At 52.9% G+C, this 26,395-nt stretch overlaps 1 protein-coding gene across 3 annotated transcripts in view; it reads right to left on the minus strand.

The window, feature by feature from the left end:
* Positions 1-26,395, minus strand: part of GSG1L (GSG1 like) — a 209,238-nt gene that overhangs the window by 69,304 nt on the left and 113,539 nt on the right. For 2 of the 3 annotated variants that reach the window (XM_036280603.1, XM_036280602.1), the window contains exon 3: positions 11,857-12,009. The exons of the other annotated variant lie outside the window; for it this stretch is intronic. In XM_036280603.1, the coding sequence (XP_036136496.1) occupies positions 11,857-12,009 (153 nt within the window). The remainder of the gene's footprint in view (positions 1-11,856; positions 12,010-26,395) is intronic. 3 annotated transcript variants of the gene reach the window in all.

Raw genomic sequence — 26,395 nt, forward strand, 5'->3', positions numbered from 1 at the left:
TCAGAGGCCTCTGGGAGTGGGGACAGAGAAAGAATGAGCTGTCTCCTAGATCAGGACTAAAACAGTATTGGTCGGTTTTTTGGTTTGTTTTGTTTTGTTTTTTATGGCTGGGGCAGAGAGGGAGCTACGGGTCTGCAGTGATGTTTTATTGGCTGGTACAGTGGTTTCAAACATTTTGAATAAAAAGCCTGGCTGGTGAGGCTCAGTGGTTGAATGTTGACCCATGCACCAAGAGGTTGCGGGTTCGATTCCTGGCCCAGGTTGTGGGCCTGATCCCCAAAGGGGGGCATGCAAGAGGCAGCCAATCGATGTTCTCTCTTATCGATGTTTCTCTCTCTCTCCCTCTCTCTTCCTCTCTTTCTAAAATCAATAAAGAAAAAATATTTTTTAAAAAGTTAAGCCTAGGGTAACCATGTAAGCTAACAATTCCTCGCCTAGGAAAACACGTGTCCAGACAACTACTTGCACATGGATGCTGGGATGTTCGTGGCAGTATTATTTATACTGGTCCCAAAGTGAGAACAACACACACGTCTGTCACTGATAAACGGGGAAGCAAAGTGATCCATCGGTGCCATGGAACACTGCTCAGCAACAAAGAGGAATGGAGTCCAGATACGTGCTACAGTGTGAATGAACTCGAAAGCATCACGCTAAGTGAAAGAAGCGAGGCACACGAGGCTACACTGTATCACTCCATCGACACAAAGTGCAGAACAGGCAGACCTACGGAGACCAGAGGTGTCGATGGCAGAGCGACTGCTAGCAGGTACAGCATTTCCCTTTTTTTGGGGGGGGGAGTTAAAATGTTTTAAAGTTATATTTTTGTGATGGATAAAAACCACAGATTATGCCCTTGAAATGGGTGAATTTTACAATTATGAATTATGTCTTAATAAAGCTGTTTAAACACCATTTTTAATTAAAATTCAGGAGATTTTCCCGAAAACCCAGATTTTGGCTTTCCTTGAATGCCATGCATGTTTCCCCGAGTTTGCCACCATCCTCATGTTCACTGTTGTAAGACATCTGGCTGGTCCCAGTATGTCGCCTACATGGTCCCTGTGGGCACTGGACTTGAGACCTCTGACCTGGAGTGACAAGACCCCAGGTACTGAAGTCACCAGCTTCCTTCTCCCATCTGGCCTAGCAGCAAAGAGCCTTGGGGACCAGGAGGGACCCCGTGGACAGGGCTCAGCAGCAACGCACATGGTCCCTTCATAGCAAAGCACGTGGAACTTGAAGCCAAGACTGCAGCTTACCAGCTCTGTGCCCGTTTCTCAGCTGTAAAATGGGGATAATGTAGCACCTGTCTTCACAGGGGCTGACAGAGGTGATGTGTTTAGAATGGTGCCTAGCACACTATTAGTAGGTGCTCAGCAAATGGGAGCTACTAAGCCCCAAATGTCCTGGCTGCAATTCAAATTCTTAGAAGTTCTGAAATCTGAGAGTTTCTTTATAACTCATTTGGGCCACAAAACCTGCCTTGGTCTGAACTCATTTAGCAACAAAGCCGGACCTGAATGGGCGTGAGGCTACTGTCTGTCTTCACTGACCCCTCGGCACGTGAATGTTCGTGGGACTGACTGCAGGAACATGGATGGGCTTGTGTGCAGGGTGCCGCTCGGGTGCCTACGGGGTGTTATGCAAGGATGTCAGACTCCCTGGAGTCTGATTTCTGGATTCTGGAGCACTTGTAGCCCCAAGGGTTTCAGATCAGGGACTGTGGCCTGTGTGATAAAGACACACCCCTGCTTTCTCTGACGCTGCTTAAGACCCCGGCTGCACAGCCCCAGGTAAAGCAGCAGAAGAAACCCCCAACATTCTGAAGGTAGGTCTGCTACCAGGCCAGAAGGATGAAAGCATGACATTAAAATGAAATTCCTCTCCAGAACCGGAAGGGGCAGCGCTCCACGGACACCTGGGTTGGGGATGAGAACTGTGCCAGCCAGTTAGCTTTTGAGGACAGGAGGGCTTGGGACAGGGAGCTGGGGAGGGCACACCTGGGGCGGTCAGAACCTGCCAGGCTCCCACCCAGAGCCCAGCCCTCTTGCAAATGTTTAAGGCATTTGTTCCAAATCAGAGAAGACGGTGCAGCCTCCTCCCTCCCTCCAATGTCCGGCTCCAGTCTGCCCAACAAAACACAAGCTACAGGCAGGTGTGCCCCTGTCTGTCCATCCAGACCCCTGGTTGTATAGTAGAGAATTTCACTGACCTTTTCCCTGATTCCTGGGAAGGAGACTAAATCCTTGGGGTTTCCTGAGCAATAGGAGTGTCTTTGTTGTTCATGAGCCCCTCAGATCACACCTGAGTCTCTGCTCATGAATGCGATGACTCAGGATGGGGGCGGGGCACCAGAAAGATCTACCATGTAATTAGAGGGTTAAGGCTTTGAGCCAGCTGGGTCCAGCGTGGGGGGGTTGAATTCAAATATGGCCAATGATCCAATCAATCTTGCCTACATAATGAACCCCCAGTAAAAGCTCTGGACAGCAGGCTCAAAGGAGCTACCTAATTAATGAGCACATTGATATGCTGGGAGGGTGCTGCACCCTGATTCCACGGATGGGTGGGGCGGGCACAGGAACTGCATCAAAGACCCTCCCAGACATCGGGTCTCTTCCTTTGGCTGGCCCTGATTTGTGTTCTTTATAATAATACTGTGATCTTTTCCTGAGATCTGTGAATGGTTCTAGTGAATGATCCAACGTTAGGGGCTTGTGGGAACCTTGACCGTGTAGCCGGCTGGTGGGTGAGGACGGCCCGGGGTCTCCTGAACTTACAGCTTCTTCAGCGGGCTGCCTGGCTGGGACGGCGGCATCGGCACTGTACTGCAGGGCACCAGCCGGTGCCTTGCTTTGGTTTGACTTTCTGTGGCAGACGCTGTCAATCCCTGCCTGTCTCCCCTTGGCCACGCCAGAGGTCACCTGCGGCTTTGGTTTTAGGCAGTTCCCATGTATGTGGTGTCTTCCTTTCACAAACACTTGCTTTCTTAGGTGGAGAAGGCTAAGAATTCTGGGGGTTACTGTGTCAGGAGTGAGCCTAACTAGTGATGGTCAGGAGCAGGTGAATAAATACCCCCTGGGTGGAGAGTTCTCGGGTGTTCTACACCATCTCTCAGGCAGGACGGAATCAGTTGCCTCAGTGGTCACCTGCTCATCAACAACCCTTTGGTGGCCCTCCCCTATCTTGTCTCACGTCCCAAGTAAACTATCTGCACCCACATCTTCATCTTAGGGTCTGCTCTGGAGGAACCCAAATGAAGACCTCCGTCATTCCTGGGACTAACCACCTGAAAATCTCCTAAGGTGACAAGTCATTGGGACTGTAGTCAGCCAGTTCCTTTGGGCAACCACTGCCCACCGTTGTGTAATAATCCCGCTTGGTCCTCCAGCCAGTACTACTGGTGTGCCTAGAGGCCCAGGCTTGGCCAATCAGAATAGTTTGTCCTGAGGCGTGGTGATTGGTTCAGAAATGAGCCTATGAACCTAGTTGGTCCAATCATAGTCCTCCTTGGAGTTTTGCAAGAGTTCTTCCTACCTCTGGAATCTTATGCAAGCCTGGAGCTGCTTGTGACCATCCTCTCTTCGCATGGATGGGCCTGAGAATGATGCTAACACAGAAGAAGGCCAAGTGTGGAGATACAGACAGATTACTGAGGACGTGACCACCTGGATGCAGCCATGCCTGAAGCCTAATAATCCTGTACTTTTCAATTACATGAACCAATAGAGTGCTACCACCAGCACTCATTTTTCCTTCTGCTGATTGGGTTCTTGTCACCTCCAATCAAAAGAATCTTTAGCCCTGTCCGGTTTGGCTCAGCGGTTAGAGCATCAGCCCATGGACCAGAGAGTCCTGGGTTTGGTTCCCGCTAAGGGCATGTACCTTGGTTGCAGTTTGTCCCCGGCCCGGTTTGGGTCGTGTGGGTGGCAACCAGTCGATGTGTCTCTCTCACGTCGATGTTTCTCTGTCTTCCTCTCTCTTTCCCTCCTGCTCTATCTGAAGATAAATGCAAAAATGTCCTCGGGTGAGGATTAAAAAAAAAAAAAGAATCTTTAATAACATGGAAATACTCATTCCTCGGACTTAGACACTCCACATTTTTATACACAAAAGTACTTGCTCTCTAAGATATGGGCAAGAGAACCAGTCTGGCCAGGGCCAGGGAACTGAACAGAGGGGCCCTGGGCAGGGGTTCTGTCAGCATGGGCCCAAGGCGGCAGGGTGACTAGTGGAACTGGGGTCTCAGGAAACCCATCCTAGAACACCGTGTGGCCATTGACAGTAAGAAGTCACAAATCACCACCCCAAGTGTAAGCACCAAGAGAAAGCCCAGGGGTTAAGCGAAGGGTGGACTGGGGAGGAATGTAAGACCACAGGAAACTGGGGGAAGCTGTTAGAAGGAACACAACGCCCAGACGCGAACTTCGGGCAGCCAGTGGAAAGGTGCCCGGGGGGTCCCAGCCACAGTCACTCGCAGAGCAGGGCACCAGGCAGGCGGCTCTGCAAAGGTGCCTTCTTGGCAAACATGCTTCGCGGCTCCTGGGGCTGGGGGCCGGCCCAGGGGAGCAGCACCCGCCTGCCTCACGGTTTGGTTCCTGAGGGTGTCAGCGGCCTCACTGACGTGTGCAGCGAAGTAGGATGTGCACACTCAGACACCCGGTCCCCAGAGCTCTGTCCAAAACACGCTCGCCCTTCCACTCACACCTCACTGCAGGTGACTCCCACAATTTTTAAAAAGTGTTTCTAATGCTTCTCGATGAAAATTCTCTGAAGTCACTCTAAAATCATAAGGTTAGAACTCCTTCAAAGACAGACACACGGTTCTGACTTTGATTTCTATTTGAAACGTAGTTAACCCTGTACTTCTGGTCACAAAAATATTCTCATTTCCATCACACTGCATTCAATTACCTTTCCAGTTTACACTATTCTGCATTTAAATATATATTTTTGTTGATTTTTAGGAAGAGGGGAAGAGAGGGGGGAGAGAGAGAGAAACATCGATGTGAGAGCAAAACATGGATCAGTTGCACCTCCCCCCCATACCTCCTACTCGGGGGGAGGGTGTGAAGCCCGAAATCTGGCCACATGCCCGGACCGGGAATCGAACCAGCAACCTTTTGGTGCACAGGATGACGCCCCACCAACTGAGCCACGCCGGCCAGGACCAGATTATTCTGCGTTTTTAAAAGGGAAATTGTAACAAAATTTTTCATATTACACATGACACATCTAGTATAACAAAATAATGTTGAATTATTTTGGTTGAAGGTTAAGAAATTAATTTCCAGATGGATAGTGATGTGCTGTGTAGTTAAGTATATGTTCCATTATGAAACCAAATATGCCAAGATTACATAAAAGATAAGGTTCTAGCCTCCTGGATCCCAAAGAGCTACCTCATCCTGGGACAGTTTTTGCCTTATTACAAAATTTCCTTTTCTTGTTACTTAACAAAACAGACTTGCTGACTCCTTCAGAGGTCTGACCATTTCCTGGAAATGCACATGGAATTCTCCAAATGACTTCCTTGTTTTCCTAAAGAGATCAGCCTCGTTTTGGGGGGAGGAACTGGGGAAGAACAGACATCTCCCAGCCTGCCCTACAACCCTTCTGGGATATAAGACACGGTCTCCTCGGAAGTCACAGGACCGGGTGGGACCTCTGTGTAGGGCCGGGTGACGACGTTCATGGGCCCGAGCCTCCGTAAAGGAATATCAGCAATTACACTGTATGACTCCAGCGGTATAAAGACAAATACTATCCAGTCTAGATTTGTTCTGATGTCTTCATTATTATTATATTCATATTTTTCTTCTGATTTTAAAAGTAGTCAGAATTTAAGTATTTCGTAGGCCCTAGAAGTACTGTGACCCGTGGGCTCTGGACCAGTGGGCCAACGACCTCAGCCCCGTCCGTGGCCCTGGGCCAACCTGCTCTGTACGATCACCCAGCACGTGGTTGGGACAGCAGCCTGCTGGCCTGGTCTGGCCTCCGCTCCTCCGAGGCTGGTGGTCCAAAGCCCTGGGCGCCGGGCCTGTTGGAACGGGACCGGTCCCTGGGCCATGGCCTGCCCCCAGTTAATTCGAGGGCAGCTGGAAAGAATACTAATACTTATGATAGCCTGAAGCTCCTGTGCTAAGCCCTGTTCAAAGCCCTTATGTGGCAGGCTCGGGGGGTCAACCAGTCACCAGCTATGTGATGGGAGGAGTCAGTTTTCCCAGCTGCAGCATGGACGTGTTAGACCCTCCCTCACAAGGATACTAACACGCGTGGCAGGCTTAGCACACGGTGGCACCTCAGCCATCCATGTTGGTACTATGTTTAGTCATAATCAATGGGTTCATTATAATAATTAGCGATAATAATGGGTTTGAGTAGGAGCTGCCCCACCTCTGCTTTTTCCTGCACCCTAAAAGGCATTGCCTTGGGCTGAAGACCCCTCAGTGTGAGCTGGTCCCATCGAAGGGCTCTCCCCAACCCTGCTCGCCCACTCCTTCCCCTCCCATGGGAGCAAACCAGAGCCCACCCACCTCCTCCAAGCCCCTCGCCCCCGCGCCCTGTTCTCAAGGGGGTCCCAAAGGCCAGCTTGCCAGGTCCTGTGTCAGGGGTCAGAGGCTTGGTCATCTCTTGACGTCCTGTTTCTCCCTGGTTTGTCTTCTCCCAGGCGTGAAGACACGATTCTTTCTCTCCACCACCTGCTACTTTAGTCTTATTACATCGCCTGGCTGCTACGTGCTTCTCAGTGACTGTTTTCTGAGGACTTAAAAGTCTTCTCCCTCCTGCCCAGTCACTGCTGCAGCTCAGCTCACTCCTGCGAAAAGGCCACAGGGCTCTGAAGCCCGCAGGAGTCAGGCTTAATCCCAGCTCCACGATGACCAGCTGCGCGACCCTGGGCAAGTCAATTAACCTCCCCCAGCCCTGCGTTTCATATCTGCCTGAGATTGCAGAGACCATCTTTTATTTTTTTAGCAGTGGGACGCCCCGCTAGAAGGAAACTAGGGGGTTTTTTTTGAGAAGTGAAAACCTTTTTTTCTTTTTCTTTACTTAATCCTTTCACCTTCTTCACCCAGTCCCTCAACCCCCCTTGCCTCTGACAGGTGTCCGTCTATTCTCTCTATCTATGAGTCTGTTTCTGTTTTATTAGATTCCACATACAAGTGAAATCATATGGTACTTGTCTTTCTCTAACTGGTTTATTCCACTTAGCATAATACTCTCCCAGTTCATGTATGTGTTGCAAAATGTAAGATTTCCTTCTTCTCCTTCTCCTTCTTCTTCTTCTTTATGGCTGAATAGTATTCCCTTGTGTAAATGTACCACAACAGCTTTTTTATTCACTCATCAAGTGATGGGCATTTGGGCTGCTTCCAGATCTTGGCTATTGTAAATAATGCTGCAGTGACCATAGGGGTGCATATATTCTTCCAAATTAGTGTGTTGGGTTCCTTCAGATATATTCCCAGGAGTGGAATTGCTGGGCCTGGAGGCAGTTCCATTTTTAATTTTCTGAGGCAACTCCATATTGCCTTCCACAGTGGCTGCACCAGTCTGCACTCCCACCAGCAGGGCATAACGGTTCCCTTTCCCCCACATCCTTGCCAACACTTGTTTGTTGATTCATTGATGATAGCCATTCTGACAGGTGCGAGGTGATATCTCATTGTGGTTTCAATTTGCATTTCTCTGATTAGTAATGTTGAGCACTTTTTCATATGTCTATTGGCCATCCGTATGTCCTCTTTGGAGAATTATCTATTCAGGCCCTTTGCTCCTTTGCCCACTTTTTAATTGGATTGTTTGTTTTTTTGGAGTTGAGTTGTATGAGTTCTTTATAAATTTTGGATATTAACCCCTTATCAGATGCATCATTGAAGAATATGTTCTCCCACCCAGTGCGTTATTTTTTTCACTTTGTTGATGGTTTCCTTTGCTGTGCAAAAACTTTTCAGTTTGATGTAGTCCCATTTGTTTATTTTTTCTTTTGTTTCCCTTGCCTGAGGAGACATATCAGAAAAAATATTGCGACAAGAAATGTCCAAGATTTTACTGCCTATGTTTTCTTCTAGGATTTTTATGGTTTCTAGTCTAACATTTAAGTCTTTAATCCATTTTGAGTTTATTCTTACGTATTGTGTAAGAAAGTGGTCTAGTTTCACTTTTTTGCATGTATCTGTCCGATTTTCCCAACACCATTTATTGAAGAGACTATCTTTACTTTATGTTTTTACTTACTTTGTCATATATTAATTGACCATATAGATGTGGGTTTATTTCTGGGCTCTCTGTTCTGTTCCATTGATCTATATGTCTATTTTTGTGCCAGTACCATTACCATGGCCTTGATATCAGGTAGTATGATTCCTCCAACTTTATTCTTCTTTCTCAAGATTGCTGTGGCTATTCGAGGTCTTCTGTGGTTCCATATAAATTTTTGGAATATTTGTTCTGGTTCTGTGAAATATGCCATTGTTATCTTGATAAGAATTGCATTGAATCCATAGATTGCTTTGGGTAGTATGGACATTTTAATGATGTTAATTCTTCCCATCCATGAACATGGTATATGCTTTCACTTATTTGTATTTTCTTCAATTTCTTTCTTCAGCGTCTTATAATTTTCTGAGCACAGGTCTTTAACATCCTTGGTTAAATTTATTCCTAGGTAATTTTTTTTATGCAATTGTAAACAGAATTGTTTTCTTAGTGTCTCTTTTCTGATAGTTCATTATTGGTGTCTAAAAATGAAACTGATTCCTGGATAGTTATTTTGTATCTGTGACTATACTTAATCCATTTATTAGTTCTAGTAATCTTTTGGTGGAATCTTTAGGGTTCTCTATATACAGTATCATGTCATCTGCAAATAGTGACAGTTTTACTTCTTCCTTTCCTACTTGGATGCCTTTTATTTCTTCTTCATGTCTGATCGCTGTGGCTAGCTTCCAGCACTATGTTGAATAGTGGTGAAAGCAGACATCCCTGTCTTGTTCCTGATCTTAAGGGAAAGACTTTGTTTTTCCCATTGAGGATGATGTTGGCTGTGAGTTTGTCACACATGGCCTTTATCACATTGAGGTATATTCCCTCTATTCCCACTGTGCTGAGAGTTTTTATCATAATTGGGTACTGGACTTCATCAAATGTTTTTTTCTGCACCTATAGATACAATCATGTCATTTTTATACTTCATTTTATTTTTGTTTTTCTTTTTTGTTTTTATCCTCACCAGAGGACATTTTTGCACTTATCTTCAGATAGAGCGAGAGGGGGAAAGGGAGGAAGAGAAAGGGAGAAACATCAATGTGAGAGAGACACATTGACTGGTTGCCACCCACACGACCCCAACCTGGGCCAGGGACAAACTGTAATCGAGATACGTGCCCTTAGCAGGAACCAAACCCGGGACTCTCTGGTTGGCAGGCCAACGCTCTAACTGCTGAGCCAAACTGGCCAGGGCTAGCCTTCATTTTGTTTATGTGATGTATACATTCATTGATTTGTGGATATTGTACCACCCTTGCATCCCTGGAATAAATCTCACTTGATCATGGTGTAAGCCCTTTTTAGCATATTGCTGGATCTGGTTTGCTAATATTTTGCTGAGGATTTTAGCATCTATGTTCATCATGGATATTGGCCTAAAATTTTCTTTTTTTTTACAGTGTCTTTACCTGGTTTTAAGATTAGGGTAATTCTGGCTCGTAAAATGAACTTGGGAGTCTTCTCTCCTCTCAAATTTTTGGAATAGTTTGAGAAGGCTAGGTGTTAGTTCTTCTTTGGATGTTTGGTAAAATTCACCTGTGCAGCCAATCTGGTCCAGGACTTTTGTTGGTTGGGAGTTTTTGGTTTTTTTTTTATTACTGCTTCAATTTCATTGGTTGTAATTAGGTGGAAACCTTGATAAGCCCTTTGAGGTAGGGGAAAGAGCCCCCACCCCCACCCCCACCCTACAAGAGGCCTGCTTGAGGGACTGGAGATGGCTGCCTTGGGCCGCCACCAGCTTTTGTGTTGTGACTGGAGTAAGCTGTTGGGGCTGAGGGGGGTGCGGGTGGGGGGCTGGATGCTTGGGATAACAAAGGGGGTTCTTGAATGTTTCGTGGAGGGAAAGAGAAGGAGAGGTGAAGCCACTGACAAGACCATTGCAGCATCAAGACCTCGCCCAGTTCTCCAGTCTCATCCCCTAACCTGCCTACTCTCCCCTCTGCCCTGCAGCCTCTCGGAACTACTTGAAGTTTCCAGGATGTTGCCTCACTCAGCTTCGCCCATGCTGTTCCCTCCACCTGGAACACCCTCTCCAAGTTGTTCACAAGCAAACACATTTTTTCCAAGTCTCAGTTCAAATGGTGCCTTTCCCATGCCCTGCCCTACCCATGCCCAACCCCAGGGCAAACATGGGTGCTGCTTCTGCAGGACTCGCCACGCTGGGTGCACAGAGGTCAACCCACCGTGTTATGGTCATTTGACAAGTCTATCTCTCTACCAGACTGTAAACTTTAGGAGGGCAAGGACCGAGTTGTTTGCTTTTCCTTTGACTCCCTTAAAGTCAGTACAGTGCCTGGTGCCCAGCAGGCCTTCAGTGAATGAATGCCAGTGGAGTAAATGAGGAAAAGATGACAAAAGAATGAACAGCTGATCTGCCTGAACGGCTGGGAGCGAGGAGGGCAGGAGCCATATCGACACTGCTATGAGGGTCACTATCTTTTTCTTTTCTTTTCTCTTTTTCCTCTTTACTATTATGGTTACATTTCCCACGCCCTGGGAATGACAGGTCACGCGTGTTTTGATGTGTGGAACGTGCTATAATTTCTTGAATTCAGCTCTCCTTTTTCTGAGGGCTCCCTCTGTTATATATGCACCCAATTAGGGGGCAATTATTTCCCTACCAAAGGCTCAGCGTTTTGGCTTCATGAGATAGAGAATTCTCCCAGTGCATGAAGAACAGAATTAGATTTATAGAAATTCAATTTACACTGGGCTTTTTAAGAACAGATGTCTCACACAGCCAGGCCACCTATCTGTCAGGCTGCCCGAAGTCATAGCTTATAGGCTTCTTTTACTCCCTTCCTGCACGCTCCCACTTAACCCCTTGGGACTGGGCCTGTTGCAGCTACTCTGGGCACCTGGCCACCTAATCCAATGGCTTTTTCCTGGGGTCCTCCATCTCCACCTCCCTGAGCTATATGATGCCACTGACCATCCCATTCTTCCCGAAACCCTCCAAATCCTCAGTTCTGTGCCCGAAATCTCTGCCCACCTCACACTGACCCCTGAGCTTCTGGATGAGTTCGCCGATCCAGCTCCCTGCTGGGTGTCTCCATATGGATGTCGGCGCCCTGCTGGGCATCTCTGTGTGGATGCCTCAAAGGCAGAAACACCACAGCAGATGAGTGCCGTCTCCCCCACACAGGCTCCCCTTCTCTATCCCTGGGAAAGTCACCGCTGCCCCCCATTCTCACAGTCACCTCCCCCGCCCCCGTGCCACAGATCCCCTCCAGCACCAAGCGGCAGGACGGTCATCTCCGGAATACATGTCACTCCGATCCACCTCTCTCGGACACGCACGTTACGCTCCATGAGCACTGGAGCCGTGTGTTTCTGGTCACTAGTAGAACCCAGTACCGAGTGGCACAGTGCCTAGCACATGACAGACACTTCATAGCACGAGTGAATGAGTGAATAAGTGAGCAAACAATCCCCACGTGCAAACTGTGACGCTGAGGCCCAGAGAAGAGGAGTGACTGGCCCAAGGCCACCGGGATGGAACGAGCAGGACTTAGCGCAAGGGCAGCTCCAGCGGCCACGCGCCCCGCCTGAGCACAGGCGTGCTCGCCAGCGGCCTCTGCTTACCTGAGAGCACCGTGAAGACGGCTGCGAAGGCATTGAGCTTGAGCCCGTCGATGACATTGCTGGAGTGGAAGAGCTCGAGACACATGAGGCTGAAGCCGACCACCAGCAGGAGGATATAGAGCACCTCGGAGACCACCGACAGCCACAGGACCCCTGTGACAGAGGCAGAGGCCGTGAGATGAGGGACCCAGGTGGACGCTCCCGGGTGCATTCCGCCCCACGCCCTGTGGTCGGGGGACCGAGTCGTTTTAGAACAGCCCTCAGCTGTAGGCGGGTCCTGCTCAGGGGAAGACCATCATGGTCACACGTCCCCCTCACCAGACTGGCTCAGGAATCCAAGCCAACGTCAGTCTGCCTGTGGCACTCTGGGTGACTGTTGCTTGTCCAGGGTGGCATGTGACCCATAAGTGGATCCATTGAGATGGGAGGGAAGAACTACCCTGTGGCTATGCCAGAGCCTCTCTCTTCTCATCTGTTAGATGACGGCCGCTGGGAGCACCTATGGCCAGGAGGGCACCTGCCTCAGAATGAAACGAACACTGTAGTTACTGAGCAAAGTGACAGAAAGGTGACCTCATTGGACCAGCAACCACCACCCCTGAGAGCTTCCCTGTGGTTAAGGTGGTCAGTGCGACATTCTGCAACCTGCAGCCATGAGCATCCCAACGTATACACACATCATACCTGCCCTCAGGGACACCTATATTTTTACCTGCCTTGTACCCTACTTCACTTTTTTCTCTCAACTACCACTGCTCCTCCCACAGCTTCAACCTCACCAGTCAGCCTAGGACTTGCCATGTTCTGCTGTGGTCCCGCCCTTCTGGACACAATTGATTGGTTCAATAAGACCATGCGACCTAAAATTGGCCAACTGAAGCCCTTCTCTAAACAGCTGAGCCTGGAAACACAGAAGTAGACAGGACGAAGGCTCCGACGAGAATCCAAGCACTCTGACAGTGTGAGCACCTGGTTCCAGCTATTCCTGAAGGCCACATGCTCCCCTGTCCGGCCAGTGGTTTGGCTGTTCAGGTCTACTTGTAGTCCCTGAGACAGCACGGCTCTCTTCCCTTAAATTGCTAACTGGGTTACCATCATTTGCTACTTAGTTTAGAGGGCATCTTCTCTCTCTCCCATCCCACATTATCCTGCTGTTTTTCCTACATGCGTTTTATTTGGAGAGTCCCTCCCTTTCTCAGTCTACACAAGTAAGGTGCCGCTGACCCACATCTTGGCTCCATACTTGGGCGCATGACTCCTGCCTGGCCAGTCAGAGCTCCATGTGCCCCTGACCCTGGTCATTCGTTCAGGAATGAACCTCCCTATGCCTCCGTTTCTTCACCTATCAAATGACGATGATGACACCTCTTCACAGTATGCTGCGCTGTTAGGATTCAACCACAGCGATGTCGAGAGCGCATGCCCAGCACATGGGGGGGGGGGGGGGGGCTCAGGTCCTGTGTCCTGTTAGAGCTGTGGGAGCACATGTGAGGACTGGGGTTCCGAACAAGGTCAAGACTACAGACAGTCAAGATGGAGAAATAACATTGTGGAAGCAGATAAGACTTCTGAGGAAAAGGTGGAAAGCAGAAAGCAACACAGCCGGCTGACTCGCCTTCTAAGCCGCGCTGACCATGTGGTTTGAGCAAGGCCCATGCTTCAGAGAAAGCACTGTGGACCGAGCTCGCCAGCCAGACGGACACGTGCCCACGTCAGGTTCCAAAGGTCAGCCACAGGACTTCTGCTGGGACTATTGGAAAGAAACGTCCTTTCTTTCCACTGGTTTTGAGGCTGGGAAGACATGAGGATAGACCTGACCGGGTCACCAAGTGGCAGATGTCAAGGAAGGCAGGGCCAGAGGTGGAGGAAGACTGTGTCCTATGACATTGTTCAAGCCCCTAGATCCCAGTCATCTTGTCTTTGCCTAGGCCACTCGAGGTAGAATTTCTATCACTTACAACTAAGAGTCCTGACCTTCACCTGTTCTGTTCTCGATGATGTCAGGTGTGTTCTTTGCTGCCTCTCTGCCTTTGCCCAAGCTCCTTCCACCTGGAACATCCCGGGGACATACATGAAGCAAACAAACAGCATCCTTGAGTCCCTACTGCTCCCGGAGGAAGAGCTCAGTTTCTCAGACACCAACTACCATCCCCAGCACGACGGGGCTTTTACAGTTTTGGAGAATGTTTTTTATTTCCTTTTTTTTTTGCTACAACAACGTCGCAACTCCTGGGCAATCCCTTGGATTTCTATAAGAGAATAGTGTGCACTTGGCAGCCAGGATGTTGTTAAAACACCCCCTGGCACGCACACTTGCAGCCTCCCGAGGCCCTTCGCTGGCCTGAGGCCCCCAGGCAGCAGGGAGGGAGGCAGAAGGTGCCAAGCTGGGCCACGCACCCTCCTGCAGGCTTCGCCTCCGCCGCTGTTGCCCCACTGGGAGCTGGAACCTGCCCCTCACCATGGTGGCTCCCTGACTCAGCTGCCTCCCCGGCACCCCCCCTACGCCTCCAGGGGGTTCTTTCATGTGTCCAAGTGGGCCCTGGGCCAGGCCTCCTCCGCCCCCTCCCCTCACAGCAGGACCCAGCTCTGCTCTTTCAGAGGGGGTGGGGGATGGGACGGCTGTGGGCTGGGGTGCTCACTCAGAGGGGGTGGGGGATGGGACGGCCGTGGGCTGGGGTGCTCACTCAGAGGGGGTGGGGGACGGGACGGCCGTGGGCTGGGGTGCTCACTCAGAGGGGGTGGGAGACGGGACGGCCGTGGCCTGGGGTGCTCACTCAGAGGGGGTGGGAGACGGGACGGCCGTGGCCTGGGGTGCTCACTCAGAGGGGGTGGGAGACGGGACGGCCGTGGCCTGGGGTGCTCACTCAGAGGGGGTGGGAGACGGGACGGCCGTGGCCTGGGGTGCTCACTCAGAGGGGGTGGGAGACGGGACGGCCGTGGGCTGGGGTGCTCACTCAGAGGGGGTGGGGGATGGGACGGCCGTGGGCTGGGGTGCTCACTCAGAGGGGGTGGGACAGGGGTCGGCCGTGGGCTGGGGTGCTCACTCAGAGGGGGTGGGAGACGGGACGGCCGTGGGCTGGGGTGCTCACTCAGAGGGGGTGGGAGATGGGACGGCCGTGGGCTGGGGTGCTCACTCAGAGGGGGTGGGAGATGGGACGGCTGTGGGCTGGGGTGCTCACTCAGAGGGGGTGGGAGATGGGACGGCTGTGGGCTGGGGTGCTCACTCAGAGGGGGTGGGAGATGGGACGGCCGTGGGCTGGGGTGCTCACTCAGAGGGGGTGGGAGATGGGACGGCCGTGGGCTGGGGTGCTCACTCAGAGGGGGTGGGAGATGGGACGGCTGTGGCCTGGGGTGCTCACTCAGAGGGGGTGGGAGATGGGACGGCTGTGGCCTGGGGTGCTCACTCAGAGGGGGTGGGGGATGGGACGGCTGTGGCCTGGGGTGCTCACTCAGAGGGGGTGGGAGATGGGACGGCTGTGGGCTGGCCTGGGGTGCTCACTCAGAGGGGGTGGGGGATGGGACGGCTGTGGCCTGGGGTGCTCACTCAGAGGGGGTGGGAGATGGGACGGCTGTGGGCTAGGGTGCTCACTCAGAGGGGGTGGGAGATGGGACGGCTGTGGGCTGGGGTGCTCACTCAGAGGGGGTGGGGGATGGGACGGCTGTGGGCTGGGGTGCTCACTCAGAGGGCGTGGGAGATGGGACGGCTGTGGGCTGGGGTGCTCACTCAGAGGGGGTGGGAGATGGGACGGCTGTGGGCTGGGGTGCTCACTCAGAGGGCGTGGGAGATGGGACGGCTGTGGGCTGGGGTGCTCACTCAGAGGGGGTGGGGGATGGGACGGCTGTGGGCTGGGGTGCTCACTCAGAGGGGGTGGGAGATGGGACGGCTGTGGGCTGGGGTGCTCACTCAGAGGGGGTGGGAGATGAGACGGCTGTGGGCTGGGGTGCTCACTCAGAGGGATGGGAGATGGGACGGCTGTGGGCTGGGGTGCTCACTCAGAGGGGGTGGGAGATGGGACGGCTGTGGGCTGGGGTGCTCACTCAGAGGGGGTGGGAGATGAGACGGCTGTGGGCTGGGGTGCTCGGGAAGCACCTTAGATACCTGGCTGGGGTTGAGCTTCCTATTCCCACCAGATGAAAGCTTCAGCCCACTCAGGCCAAAAAAATTAACAACAATAAGAATTGTTGTTATTGTTCTGGTAATAGTAGCAACAATGGTTACAAAAACACAGCCAACCTTACAGGCATTCATCGTTTGCCAAGTCCTACTGGAGGATGGTCCTCCACCCAACCACGTGCGCTTCTCTTCCATGTGTCTGTCCTTGGAGGGCTGTCCTTGGGCAGCTGGAGTCTGTTTTGCCATCTTCACTCGGAAAGTTCCTGCAAACTTACATTTCCTTCCATGCTGTCGTCCACCAGCAGCTGACCCATTAGTGGCCCTGCCCTATGGCTCTGGCTGTGACAACCCTGGGATGCGACCCACATTGCAGAACCCCACCCCCACCCCAGGGTCAAGACCAAAGCTGCCTCCCTGGGCCTGGCCTGACATTGTCCTCTTACCTGCCTTCCTCCCTTCCCTGCGCTTCCCCGTTGCCTTTCTACTCTCCTGGGGCACTGTCTTTATAAAGGGCCTGCCCAGACCCTCATCTCGGGGTCTGCTTCCAGGAAATCAGACCTCAGACACTAACATTCACAGGCATTATGTTCCTAATCCAACAACCTTGCAAGGTAGCGAGGTAGTATCCATTGTACAGATGGGCAAATTTAGGCCCAGTGGGATGAAGCAGCTAGTCTACACACCTAGACGGTGGTACAGACTGGATTCAAACCCAGGCCTCTCCGAGTCCAGGAACCATCACGGGTAGAGCGGTAAGCGAGCAGGGTGGAGTGGCCACGTGGCAATCATCATTCTCCAGGCTTGGGCCGATCCCTGAGGCCCGTCTGCAGTGGGGCATAGGGTTCCCAGCCACAGCTCCCATCTATATGCTCCCAGCATCCCTAACAACTCCTGACCCACGGTTCCTGCACGCGGCTGGACACCAAGCGGGAAAGGCAGGAAGGGACTTCAGTTCTCAGCAACCCCAAGCCCAGCTGGCCACCAGGTGTGGTGGGGAAGGAGGCCACAGGGAAGAACAGGTGAGTCTTGAGGACACTGGGAGCCAGGCTGGACCCACACTGCAGAGCCAGGTGCCGTGCTGAAGGTCTCGGCAAGGGAGACATGCGGGGGCCCCCTGGACCAGGGTGTGTGGTGGGGAGACCAGCCACAGGCTTGCACTCCACACGAGAGCTGGTGGCCTGGGTCGAGGGCAGTGGGGAACAGGATAACCCCCGAGGCGGGGGCTCGGTGGACTGCTGACCACGAATGTGGTGGCAAAGGAGAGGGAGGAGCCCAGGGTGGTGCATGTTCCCAGCCTGAGCAGCGGAGCAGATGGCCATGTCCTTCACTGAGAAGGAGATGACGCTAAGGCACGGAGACGAGGCCACTGGACACCCGAGTCCGCGTCAGCCGCAGGCCGCCCAGGAGAAGCGGCCGCTCAGACGGGTGGGGCTCTGGCTGGACACAGGCTCTCGCTACCTACTTGCTGTGATCGCCCCATAGACGGTCGTTGGAGGTGTGGGGCGGAATGAGATGCCTGTCAGCAGCGTGTAGAACAAAAGCAAAAAGAGTGGGAGGTGGGATCCATGGAACCTCAATAATCCAGAGGCGGGGCTGTGAGAGGGTAGAGACCCCCGGGGTGTCCCCCCATCCCTGCCCAGAGCACTTCTGCTGCTGAGGACATTGCCACCTGCTGACCCCTGCACCCCTCTGACTGACGCCTTGTCCTGGGCTGCAGAGCCCACCCCCGACCTCCATCGGCCCTGGGCGGCCCTCCATGGCCAGGGATGGGCCCTCCCTACCCGTCACCCTGGGCGGCCCTCCATGGCCGGGGTTGGGCCCTCCCTGCCCGTCGCCCTGGGCGGCCCTCCACGAGGCGGGGCTGACGTGAGCGCCCCAGTGGCAGTGCTGGAGAAAGCGCTACCTGCTCGGTGCAAAGTGTGCGAAAACCACAACGTTAAAAGCTCTTCACTTTCCCATCCATTTTAAATTGTTGACACCTCAATCAAGAGTCTCTATTTGATGCTGATGTGTCCTTAACGCCTTTCCAACATTTGTTAATTGTTTCAAAAGACAAGAGGGCTCAGAATCTTCGCAGCTCCCGGGCAGACTCGAAGACCGTTCTGACAGTTACTGTCTGTGCTGGTGATGCCCGTCCACCCCCCCACCCCCGCCTTGACCACTGTTGGCAGCGGCTTCACCCTCCTGCCCATGAGCAGCTCCGAGGCCCATGGTCACAGTGCAGCTCTGCAGGCTCTGGACAGGCCCCTGCTCTTCCTTCCTTCCTGCCCAAGGCTGTGGCGGCTCCCCTCTGTGGCCAGTCTTCAGGGCCTCTGTCTCTGAGCCCTTCCCACACCTCTATGAGGAGTTCTTTCATTGTAGATTTGGGGGATTGTGTTCCCTTCGGGGACCGTCCCTGACACGTCATTTTACGGCAAAGGACCCATGCGGGTAAGGACCTAAGCCGGTGGCGGCAGCACCTGGGAACTTGGGATGTAAATTTTGGGGCCTTGCCCCAGACTCACCGAGTCAGGAACTCTGAGGGGCCCTCTGTGTTTTAAGGGGCCCTCCAGGCGCTGTTCATGCACACTCAGATATGAGCACCACTGATCAAAAACAAAGTTCCCTTTGGAAGGTACGTATAAACAGTGAGCCCATGCTGGACGGGGTCCATGCTGGTGGACCGGGAATGAGCGTGGAGGGCCTGGCTCGATGAATGCCCACTGTTCTCATCGGTGCTGCGGGAGCAAAGGGATAGAGCTGGCGGTCCCCGCGTGGGACCCGCAAGGCCTTGCCTTGGTGACCCGGGAAGGGCTCACTCATCACGGAGATGACGGTTTCAAGTCTCTGAAACTTGCCACTAACGGCTGGGTTTGCAGCTGAGGACAGCGACCTCCAGGAGCAGAAGAAATGAAATGATTTCTCATCAGGTGTGGGGCCTGTGGGGTGACAGTTAATCCTGTCAGCTGCACTTTCTGCCTTTTTACAGAACAGCTTTGTAATGCCAACTCTCACCCTCCACTGATGGAATTGATGGGTCTGTGACAACGAGTTCCCTTCGCCCAGACCCAGAGCCAGCCCCCTGGCTGCCTGCAGGGTCGTGGCCGAGGAGCATGTCTGGGACGTGCGGCCTTGGCTGGGAGCCTTACCCTGTCTCTCGGTTTCCTCACTTGAAAAATGGGCATAATAGACTTGTCATGAGCATTAAATGAGACAATAGCTATAAATCATACAGGCCTGACACTTGGAAAATATTCAAGAAAGCGAAGTAGTACTATCACTTTCTAATACGTATAATTATTAGCAATTACAATGATTATAAGAGGCCGGGAGGCACAGGGGCAAGAGCGCAGCCCTGGGTCTGGCTGCCCAGGCTGATGCCTCGCTCTGCAGGCACCGGCGAGAGCCTGGGCAGGGGATGTGCCCGCTGAGCCTGTTTTCTTGCTTGTAAATCGGGGACACAGTGCCCACTCCGTGGACTGTGGTGAGGACACGGTGCCTGGCACGGAGCAAACGTTACATAAGCGTGCGCTGGCACCGTTACTGTTGTCGTTATTCCCAGGGAATGCAGCGGAGGAGGCGGCGGCACCCGAAACAAGTGTGTCTTGGCCGCTGGACACATAAAACCCTTACGGGGAGCAGAGGCAATTATTGCAAAATCTGGTGAAATCTCAAGACACAGCGGCATTTCATGAGAAAACATTTTCCCCCCAAAACCCATCAGTTTAATATGTCAAATCAATAAGTCATAGCGAATGGCTGTGGGCTCGGTGACACGCTCCCTGAAACCCAGCATGTTAAATCATGTAAATGACGCAGCCGGGACCTTTGAGGCTGGAAGGGCCCCGTGACAGCTGCTGTTTGTGAAATGTCAGGACTGGGAGCTCGGAGGCGGGGAGGCAGGGGGCCGGGAGGGGAAGGTCAGCGGCCTTGGAGGACCATAGGGAGGGACTTTGGGAATCACTGAGCCCCCAGCCCTCCTTCTTCGGATGAGAAGTTAGCCCAGAGAGGAGTCCGGATGTGCCGTATCACAGAGCAGGCGGGGAACAATTAGGGAGCGGGCTGCCTGGTGTGGCATCGCTGGGGAGTGGGGTGACTCCACCAGAGGCGCCGGGTTGAGGCGTGGGAGGAGGGGCTGCCCTGAGCTCCAGCCCTGCGGCCGTGGAACCTCTGGTAGGCTCCTGTGCCTCAGTTTCCCTCCCAGTAGAACAAGTGGCTTCTCAAACAAGCTGTCAACAGGCCGAATCCAGTCCTCAAAAATGTCTTGTTTGGCCCACACAGTATTTTAAAAATATCTGAATTCATTACCAACATTTAAAAATAGGAGATTTCACACAAAAATACAGATTTCTGGATTCATTTTGCAACACGGTTGGTTGCGGCAATGCTGGACCGGCATCCACAGTGACGACTGTGGGGCTGAGCTGGGGCTGAGCTGGGGCTGCCCCTCAAACAGGGCACGTGCGCGGGGCCAGCACAGACCGCTGGCCCCCTCCCCCCTTCACGGTCCTGCCCACCCGCGTGAGCACTGCGCTCACAGTCCCCGCAGGGTGACGTCTAACTCACTGCTACCCCGGCTTCGTGGCCATGCGGCATTTCAAGCCCCTGTAGGGTCCTCCCTGACATCTACATGCAGAAGTGAAATCTGGAGCGAACTGTTATCCAGCCTGCTCGGAAACAGGGGTCTAGCGAACGCCATGCCTGCCCACGCGAGGGCCGGTTTTCAGTTGGATGAAAAGGGAAGGCATTCAGGTCTAAAACCACACCCAGGCTGATCGAACCGAGCCAAGAGCAGGGATGTGAGAGCTATTCCCGAGTCTTCTTGGCCATGCCAGCCCACGTCCTTCCCACGAAGCCCGAGAGGGCCCGCGAGGTGCCCTCGGTCGCCGGGATCCCCTTTAGGGAGTCAGACAGAACCGTTAGGCTCGGACCGGCGGTCATGTGGGGACCCTCGTGGCCTGGCCACATCTGTGGGCTGTGTCAGGACACTGGGGAGGGAACAAGGCGATGCTGGTCAGGGTGCTGCTCTGCAACACGGGGCCCGGGTGAGACTGTCCTCTGGGTCACCTTCTTACTGGAGTTTTCCTTGTGGGAAATGCGGAATCGGCCCCACCCAGACCCGCCGGCTCAGATCTGCATTTTAACCAGCTGCCTGGTTAATCCGGACAGACGCACAGTCAAGTGTGGGGAGCACTGCCTGGGGCGGTGAAGTCAAATGCCCTCGTGTGCCCTTGACAAGGGGGTTCCCAGTAGCCCTGTCCATCTGCACCCTCAGCACCTGCTGCCTGTTGAACATCCCACACCCTCCAGGCCTCCAGCTGGGCCCAGGCTGGGAGTGTCGCCCCCTCTGGGGCGGCCGCATAATGGCCTGCACAGATACCCTTGTCACAACCGCCAGAACGTCCACATCCGAAAGCCTCTTATGTGGCAGAAGGGACCTTGCAGCACGGCTGTGATCTTGAGATAGGGACACTCTCCTGGATTATTTGATGGACTCAATGTAATCACATGGGCCCTTGCAAGAGGGAGGCAAGAGGGCAGAGTCGGGAGCAGATGTGACGACAGAAGCAGAGGCTCGAGTGACGGTCCAGGAGCCGAGGGCTGCAGGTGGCCTCAGGAAGCTGGACAAGGCAAGGACATAGGCTCCCCCGGAGTCTCCAGAAAAGAAGACAGTGCTGCTGACATTGATTTTTAACCCCGTAGGGCTCATTTCAGAATTCTGACCCCCAGAACTGTAAGGTGATACATCCATGTTGTTTTCAGTCAAGTTTGTGCTCATTGGTCACAGCAGCAATAAGGAACTAATACACCTTCTCAGTTCATTCAAGATCAGCTCCTCCATGCAGCCTCTCCTGACCACCCCAGCCCCAGCTTGGGCCCAGGCAGAGCTCGCCGAGGAAGGAAGCTTCTCCATCACTTGCAGGGAGGTGCTGCACTGAGGCCGACAGCCTGGACTTGGGGTCAAGCAAGTCTGGATTTGACTCTGGACCCTTCCCTCATTCCTCTGAGCCTCAGACTCTGGCTATAAAACGACGTCAACGCTGCCAATCTCACCCGTTTCCCGGGCAAGTTCAGTGATGTCAGGCGCAAACCACCCGGCCCGATCCTGGGCGCTGCAGGCCCTCCGTCAACGTTGGGGCCGCAAACGGCAAAGCCGGGCCAGAAACAAGTCCTGCTCCTTCGCTCTCACCACGGGACAAGCCAGCTCGTCCCTGGACAGACCTGACAAGGCCTTTTTGCTCCCAGGTTTCCGCAAGGCTCCGGTCCCTGTCAATTCAGAAACGACCCTGGCAGACATGCCCTTTAGAAATGGCTTTGTGGATCCCGGGGACAGTCACTGAGCATTTGAGATGTGTCGTGGTGACCTTGACCTTCAGCAGCACACTACGGTGATCTTTCTTTCTCTTTAGGATCTAGAAGCTGCCCTTGAAAATAAGCTCTGGCCACGCAGGCTGGGGCCTGGGATGAGGCTGGGGTTGGGGGGGAGTGTGGTGGGAAGAACCCAGCTGTCCAAGGTTGAGCTCGAGCGGCCCAACCCCCATCATCTCACCTCTCGCCTCCCCAGGCCTCCCCGCCCCCATCTCTAAAGCAGGGCCGCTGTGCCGCAAAGGGGTAGCACAGGGTAGGTCAGAAGTTGCAAACCAGGCTGAAGACACGTTTTTGAGACTTTTTTTGTTCTATTTTTTGCTTTCTGTTTGTTTGCTTTCTTTCTCTGTCTCTCCCTTGGTATAGGTGGCATTTTTAAAATTTTGAATACTTAAAAATGGGAAAATCACATGAAAATCTAGATTCTTTTGCAAATCTGGCAGATGGGCCACCTTCCCATATAAAGATAAGCCTGGAGCTGAGTGGTGGCTGCTCCCTGCAGCCACAGTCCCCACCCCTCCCTATCGTCCCTGCCCTGAGGGCCACAGTCCCGTGGCCTGCCAGAGTGCAGCCGGGCCCCTCACTGTGACAGCTGGAAGAAAGCAGTGAGAGGGGACAGAAATTGTGCGGCATGCAGTCGGGACACAGAGGCGAACAGGGCTCAGGGAGGGCCCGGCACAGGATGCCAGGAAGGGCCCCCGAGACACCCACGTTTCCTGCTCCAGCTGCCAGGCAGTAAGCGTGGTCCCCGTGAACACATACGGTGTGGTCACTGCGCAGGGGAGGGAAGAGGGCACACTCACCTGCTGCTAGGGCAGTGCCCAGGGGATGGCCTAGGAACCAGACCACCTGTAGGCAAACCCCAGTTCTGCTTCTAACTAGCTGTGTGGCCTTGGGCAAGTTACTTCACCTCTCTGAGCCTCCTAGAGGGTGGTTGCGAGAATCGAATTTAATGAGGTATGTAAAGGGGATAACCCAGGCTTAGCTCATGATAGGTCTCAATGCTGTCGCTGTCTTCATTTAACAGAGGACAGTACTGAGGCTGGGAAGGAAGACAGACAAGAACGCGTCTGTCTCAAGCCTGACAGAGCCAGGCTGAGGGGTGGTGGGGAGACACCGTCCCACTGGGTGACCTGGATTCAATATTTGCCCCGGACCCCAAGACCAGGCATGTTCTTGCCCACTGCCCTTTGCCTCCCCGGACCCCCTCGTTGAATCCGGGGTCCCCTGAGGCCCTCCCTGATCCTGACCTCTACAGAAACTGTCCCTCCTCCCTTAAAGCCCCCAAACAGCAGGCAATGCCCCAAACCAATACCCCAAACCCAGCTGCCATGGGGTGCGCAGGGGAACAGGACTTGGATCCAGCCCCCAGGTTTACCCCGAGGGGTGAGACACACACCCAGCGATGACGACCGTGTCACCCAGGCACTGCCGAGCAGCGAGCTGGGCCTTTACAAATAGAAACTCCTCATCTCCGCAACAGCCCTATGACTTGGGTGCTATTATTACCTCGTTATAGATGAGAGAAATCTGAGGCACAGAGAGGTTAAGTACCCAGCCCTAGATCCCAGCCACTATGTGGCACAGCTGAGCAGACCAGCCTGGAGGGCCCAAGGCCCTGACGCCCCGCTGGCCTAGCGGTTCCTTCCCACAAGCATTCGTGATAGGGGTCACAGGCTCCACCTTGCAGGTGAGGGGGCCGAGGGACAGCGGAGCAGGGTGAGTCCCACGGTGCTGGCAGGGGGCCAGGAGTGGCGCCCAGCTGTCTGCGCTCTCTGCAGGGGTTCTGCGCCTCTCTAGGCCCAGGGGTTAAGGGCGTGGCCTAGGAACCAGACCACCTGTAGGCAAACCCCAGCTCTGCTTCTAACTAGCTGTGTGGCCTTGGGCAAGTTACTTCACCTCTCTGAGCCTCAGTTTCCTCATCCGCCCTAGAGGGTGGGGAAGCCTACGACTTTCTCTGAGACATGTTGTAAATGGATAAAATAAACATACAGAGGACTGCGAAGGGAACCAATTTGATTGAAATGCAGTTATCAGGACATTTTTAAAAATCAGATGATTAACCTACGTGCTTCTTTAGTAATGCATGAAATAACAAGATCCAGTGCAAGTTCAATACCTTCCACAACTCGGAAGCAGGGAGGAAGGAAGTGCTGCTTCAAGATCTTCACAAACCCGCCCTGGCCAGTTTGGCTCAGCGGTTAGAGCGTCAGCCTGCGGTCTGGAGAGACCCGGGTTCGGTTCCCGCTAAGGGCACGTACTTCGGTTGCAGTTTGTCCCCGGCCCTGGTTGGTTGTGCGGGTGGCAACCATTCGATGTGTCCCTTCACGTCGGTGTTTCTCTCTCTCTCTCCCTTCCTCTCTCTCCCTCCCACTCTATCTGTACAAAAAATGGAAAAATATCCTCGGGTGAGGATAAAAAGAACAAAAAAAAAAAAAAAAAGATCTTCACAAACCCTGCAAACTGACAGAAACGCTTCGCTTCCGCAAAGCCCCCGCCGGGCAGGACTCTGCGTCATGGAGGGAAATAGTAACGGCGGGTTAGTGGCCAGTGAGAGTAAAGATGTAATGTTTAGCCACTCAAGTTCTTGAATCCCCTGAATTCTGCCCACTAAACTGTTGGGAATTTCCAGGTTAAGCATCTCTGCCAGAAACAGCAGTCCTCAATTAAAGCGTATTCCCAGGGATCTGACACTGCAGGTGAGGAAGAGGCTGAGAGCTACGTGTTGAACAAGAGCCCCAGGTCGCTCTGCTGCTGGGCTGGATTTGGAGACAGAAGTCTCTCTAAAATGTAAATACCACCCTGGCCAGTTTGGCTCAGCGGTTGGAGTGTCGGCCTGCGGACCAGAGAGTCCCAGGTTTGGTTCCCCCTAAGGGCATGTACCTCGGTTGCGGTTTGTCCCCACCCTGATTGTGGTCGTGTGGGTGGCAACCACTCGATGTGTCTCTCTCACATCGACGTTTCGCTCTCTCTTCCCCCTTCTCTCCCTCCTACTCTGTCTGAAGATAAATGCAAAAAATGTCCTTGGGTGAGGATTAAAAAAAAACGTAAATACCATCAAGCTGCAACCTTCTGGAGATTTCCAATTATACCTGCAATAAACTCCAGCTCCCTGCTTTGGCTCTCCCGGCCCATCCGGTTGTCAAGTCACTTCCTACCAGTTGGCATCCCCTCACCCACCACAATCCAGACACCCCAGGGCCTTTGCACTTGCTGTGGCCTCTGCCCCAGCTCAGATGTCACTGGCCACTCTATCTAAAGTAGCCACCACCACCCCAATACACACTGTCACTTTCTATCCCTCATCCTGTTTCCTTTTTCATTATTTGAAATGATATTATCTCTTGGTTTATGTAGGGATAAGGGTTTGGTGGATGAATAAAATATAACCTTGTGATATGCATTCTCCTGACCTGGCCAGCCAAGGATCAAAGTATGTGTGTGGACAGATAAGGTTTGCCAGGAGGGCAGGAAAACTGTCCTGTTTGAACTGATTGGATTGTTTATATGTGAATAGATTAGGTTTTCATGTCAAAGGGCAGGAAAACCGCCACGAGAGGATAATGGGCGAGAATGCCCCAGCAAGAATGGATTTGTTATTTTATATCTCCTTTGATGTTTCTTTGCTGAGAAAAGCAAGAGACAGGGTTTGGTTGTATGGTCAGCAGAGACACCATCTCAAGGAAATAATTACCTAAAACAACATGTAACCTGGGGAACCACTTGGCAAATAAATTGGACTGCATCCACAGATCTGGAGCATTTGCTCCCTTGTGATGCTCCCCCTCACTCCAAGCAGCGTGTGCTTGTAGTTCATTGCTTTGCGATGACCCTCCGGCAGGCCGAGAGAGATGGCAGGTTTACTTCTGTGTGGTCTGCTCCTCCTCTGTCATGAGAGTTTCATTAGTCAGAGACCTTGTTCAGCACGGTCTCCTGGAACTGTGTTGGGCACTGGCAAGAAGGTGCTCAGTAAACCTTTATTAAATAACTGATTGAAGAAATGGCACAAGTCAAGAGAAAAAGGAGATGATGGCCAGACTCCTTCAGCAGCAAAGAAGCCAAGGGAAGAAGCTTCTGTGA

Source organism: Molossus molossus, unplaced genomic scaffold, assembly GCF_014108415.1.
Source record: "Molossus molossus isolate mMolMol1 unplaced genomic scaffold, mMolMol1.p scaffold_m16_p_3, whole genome shotgun sequence".
Taxonomy (NCBI): Eukaryota; Metazoa; Chordata; class Mammalia; order Chiroptera; family Molossidae; genus Molossus; species Molossus molossus.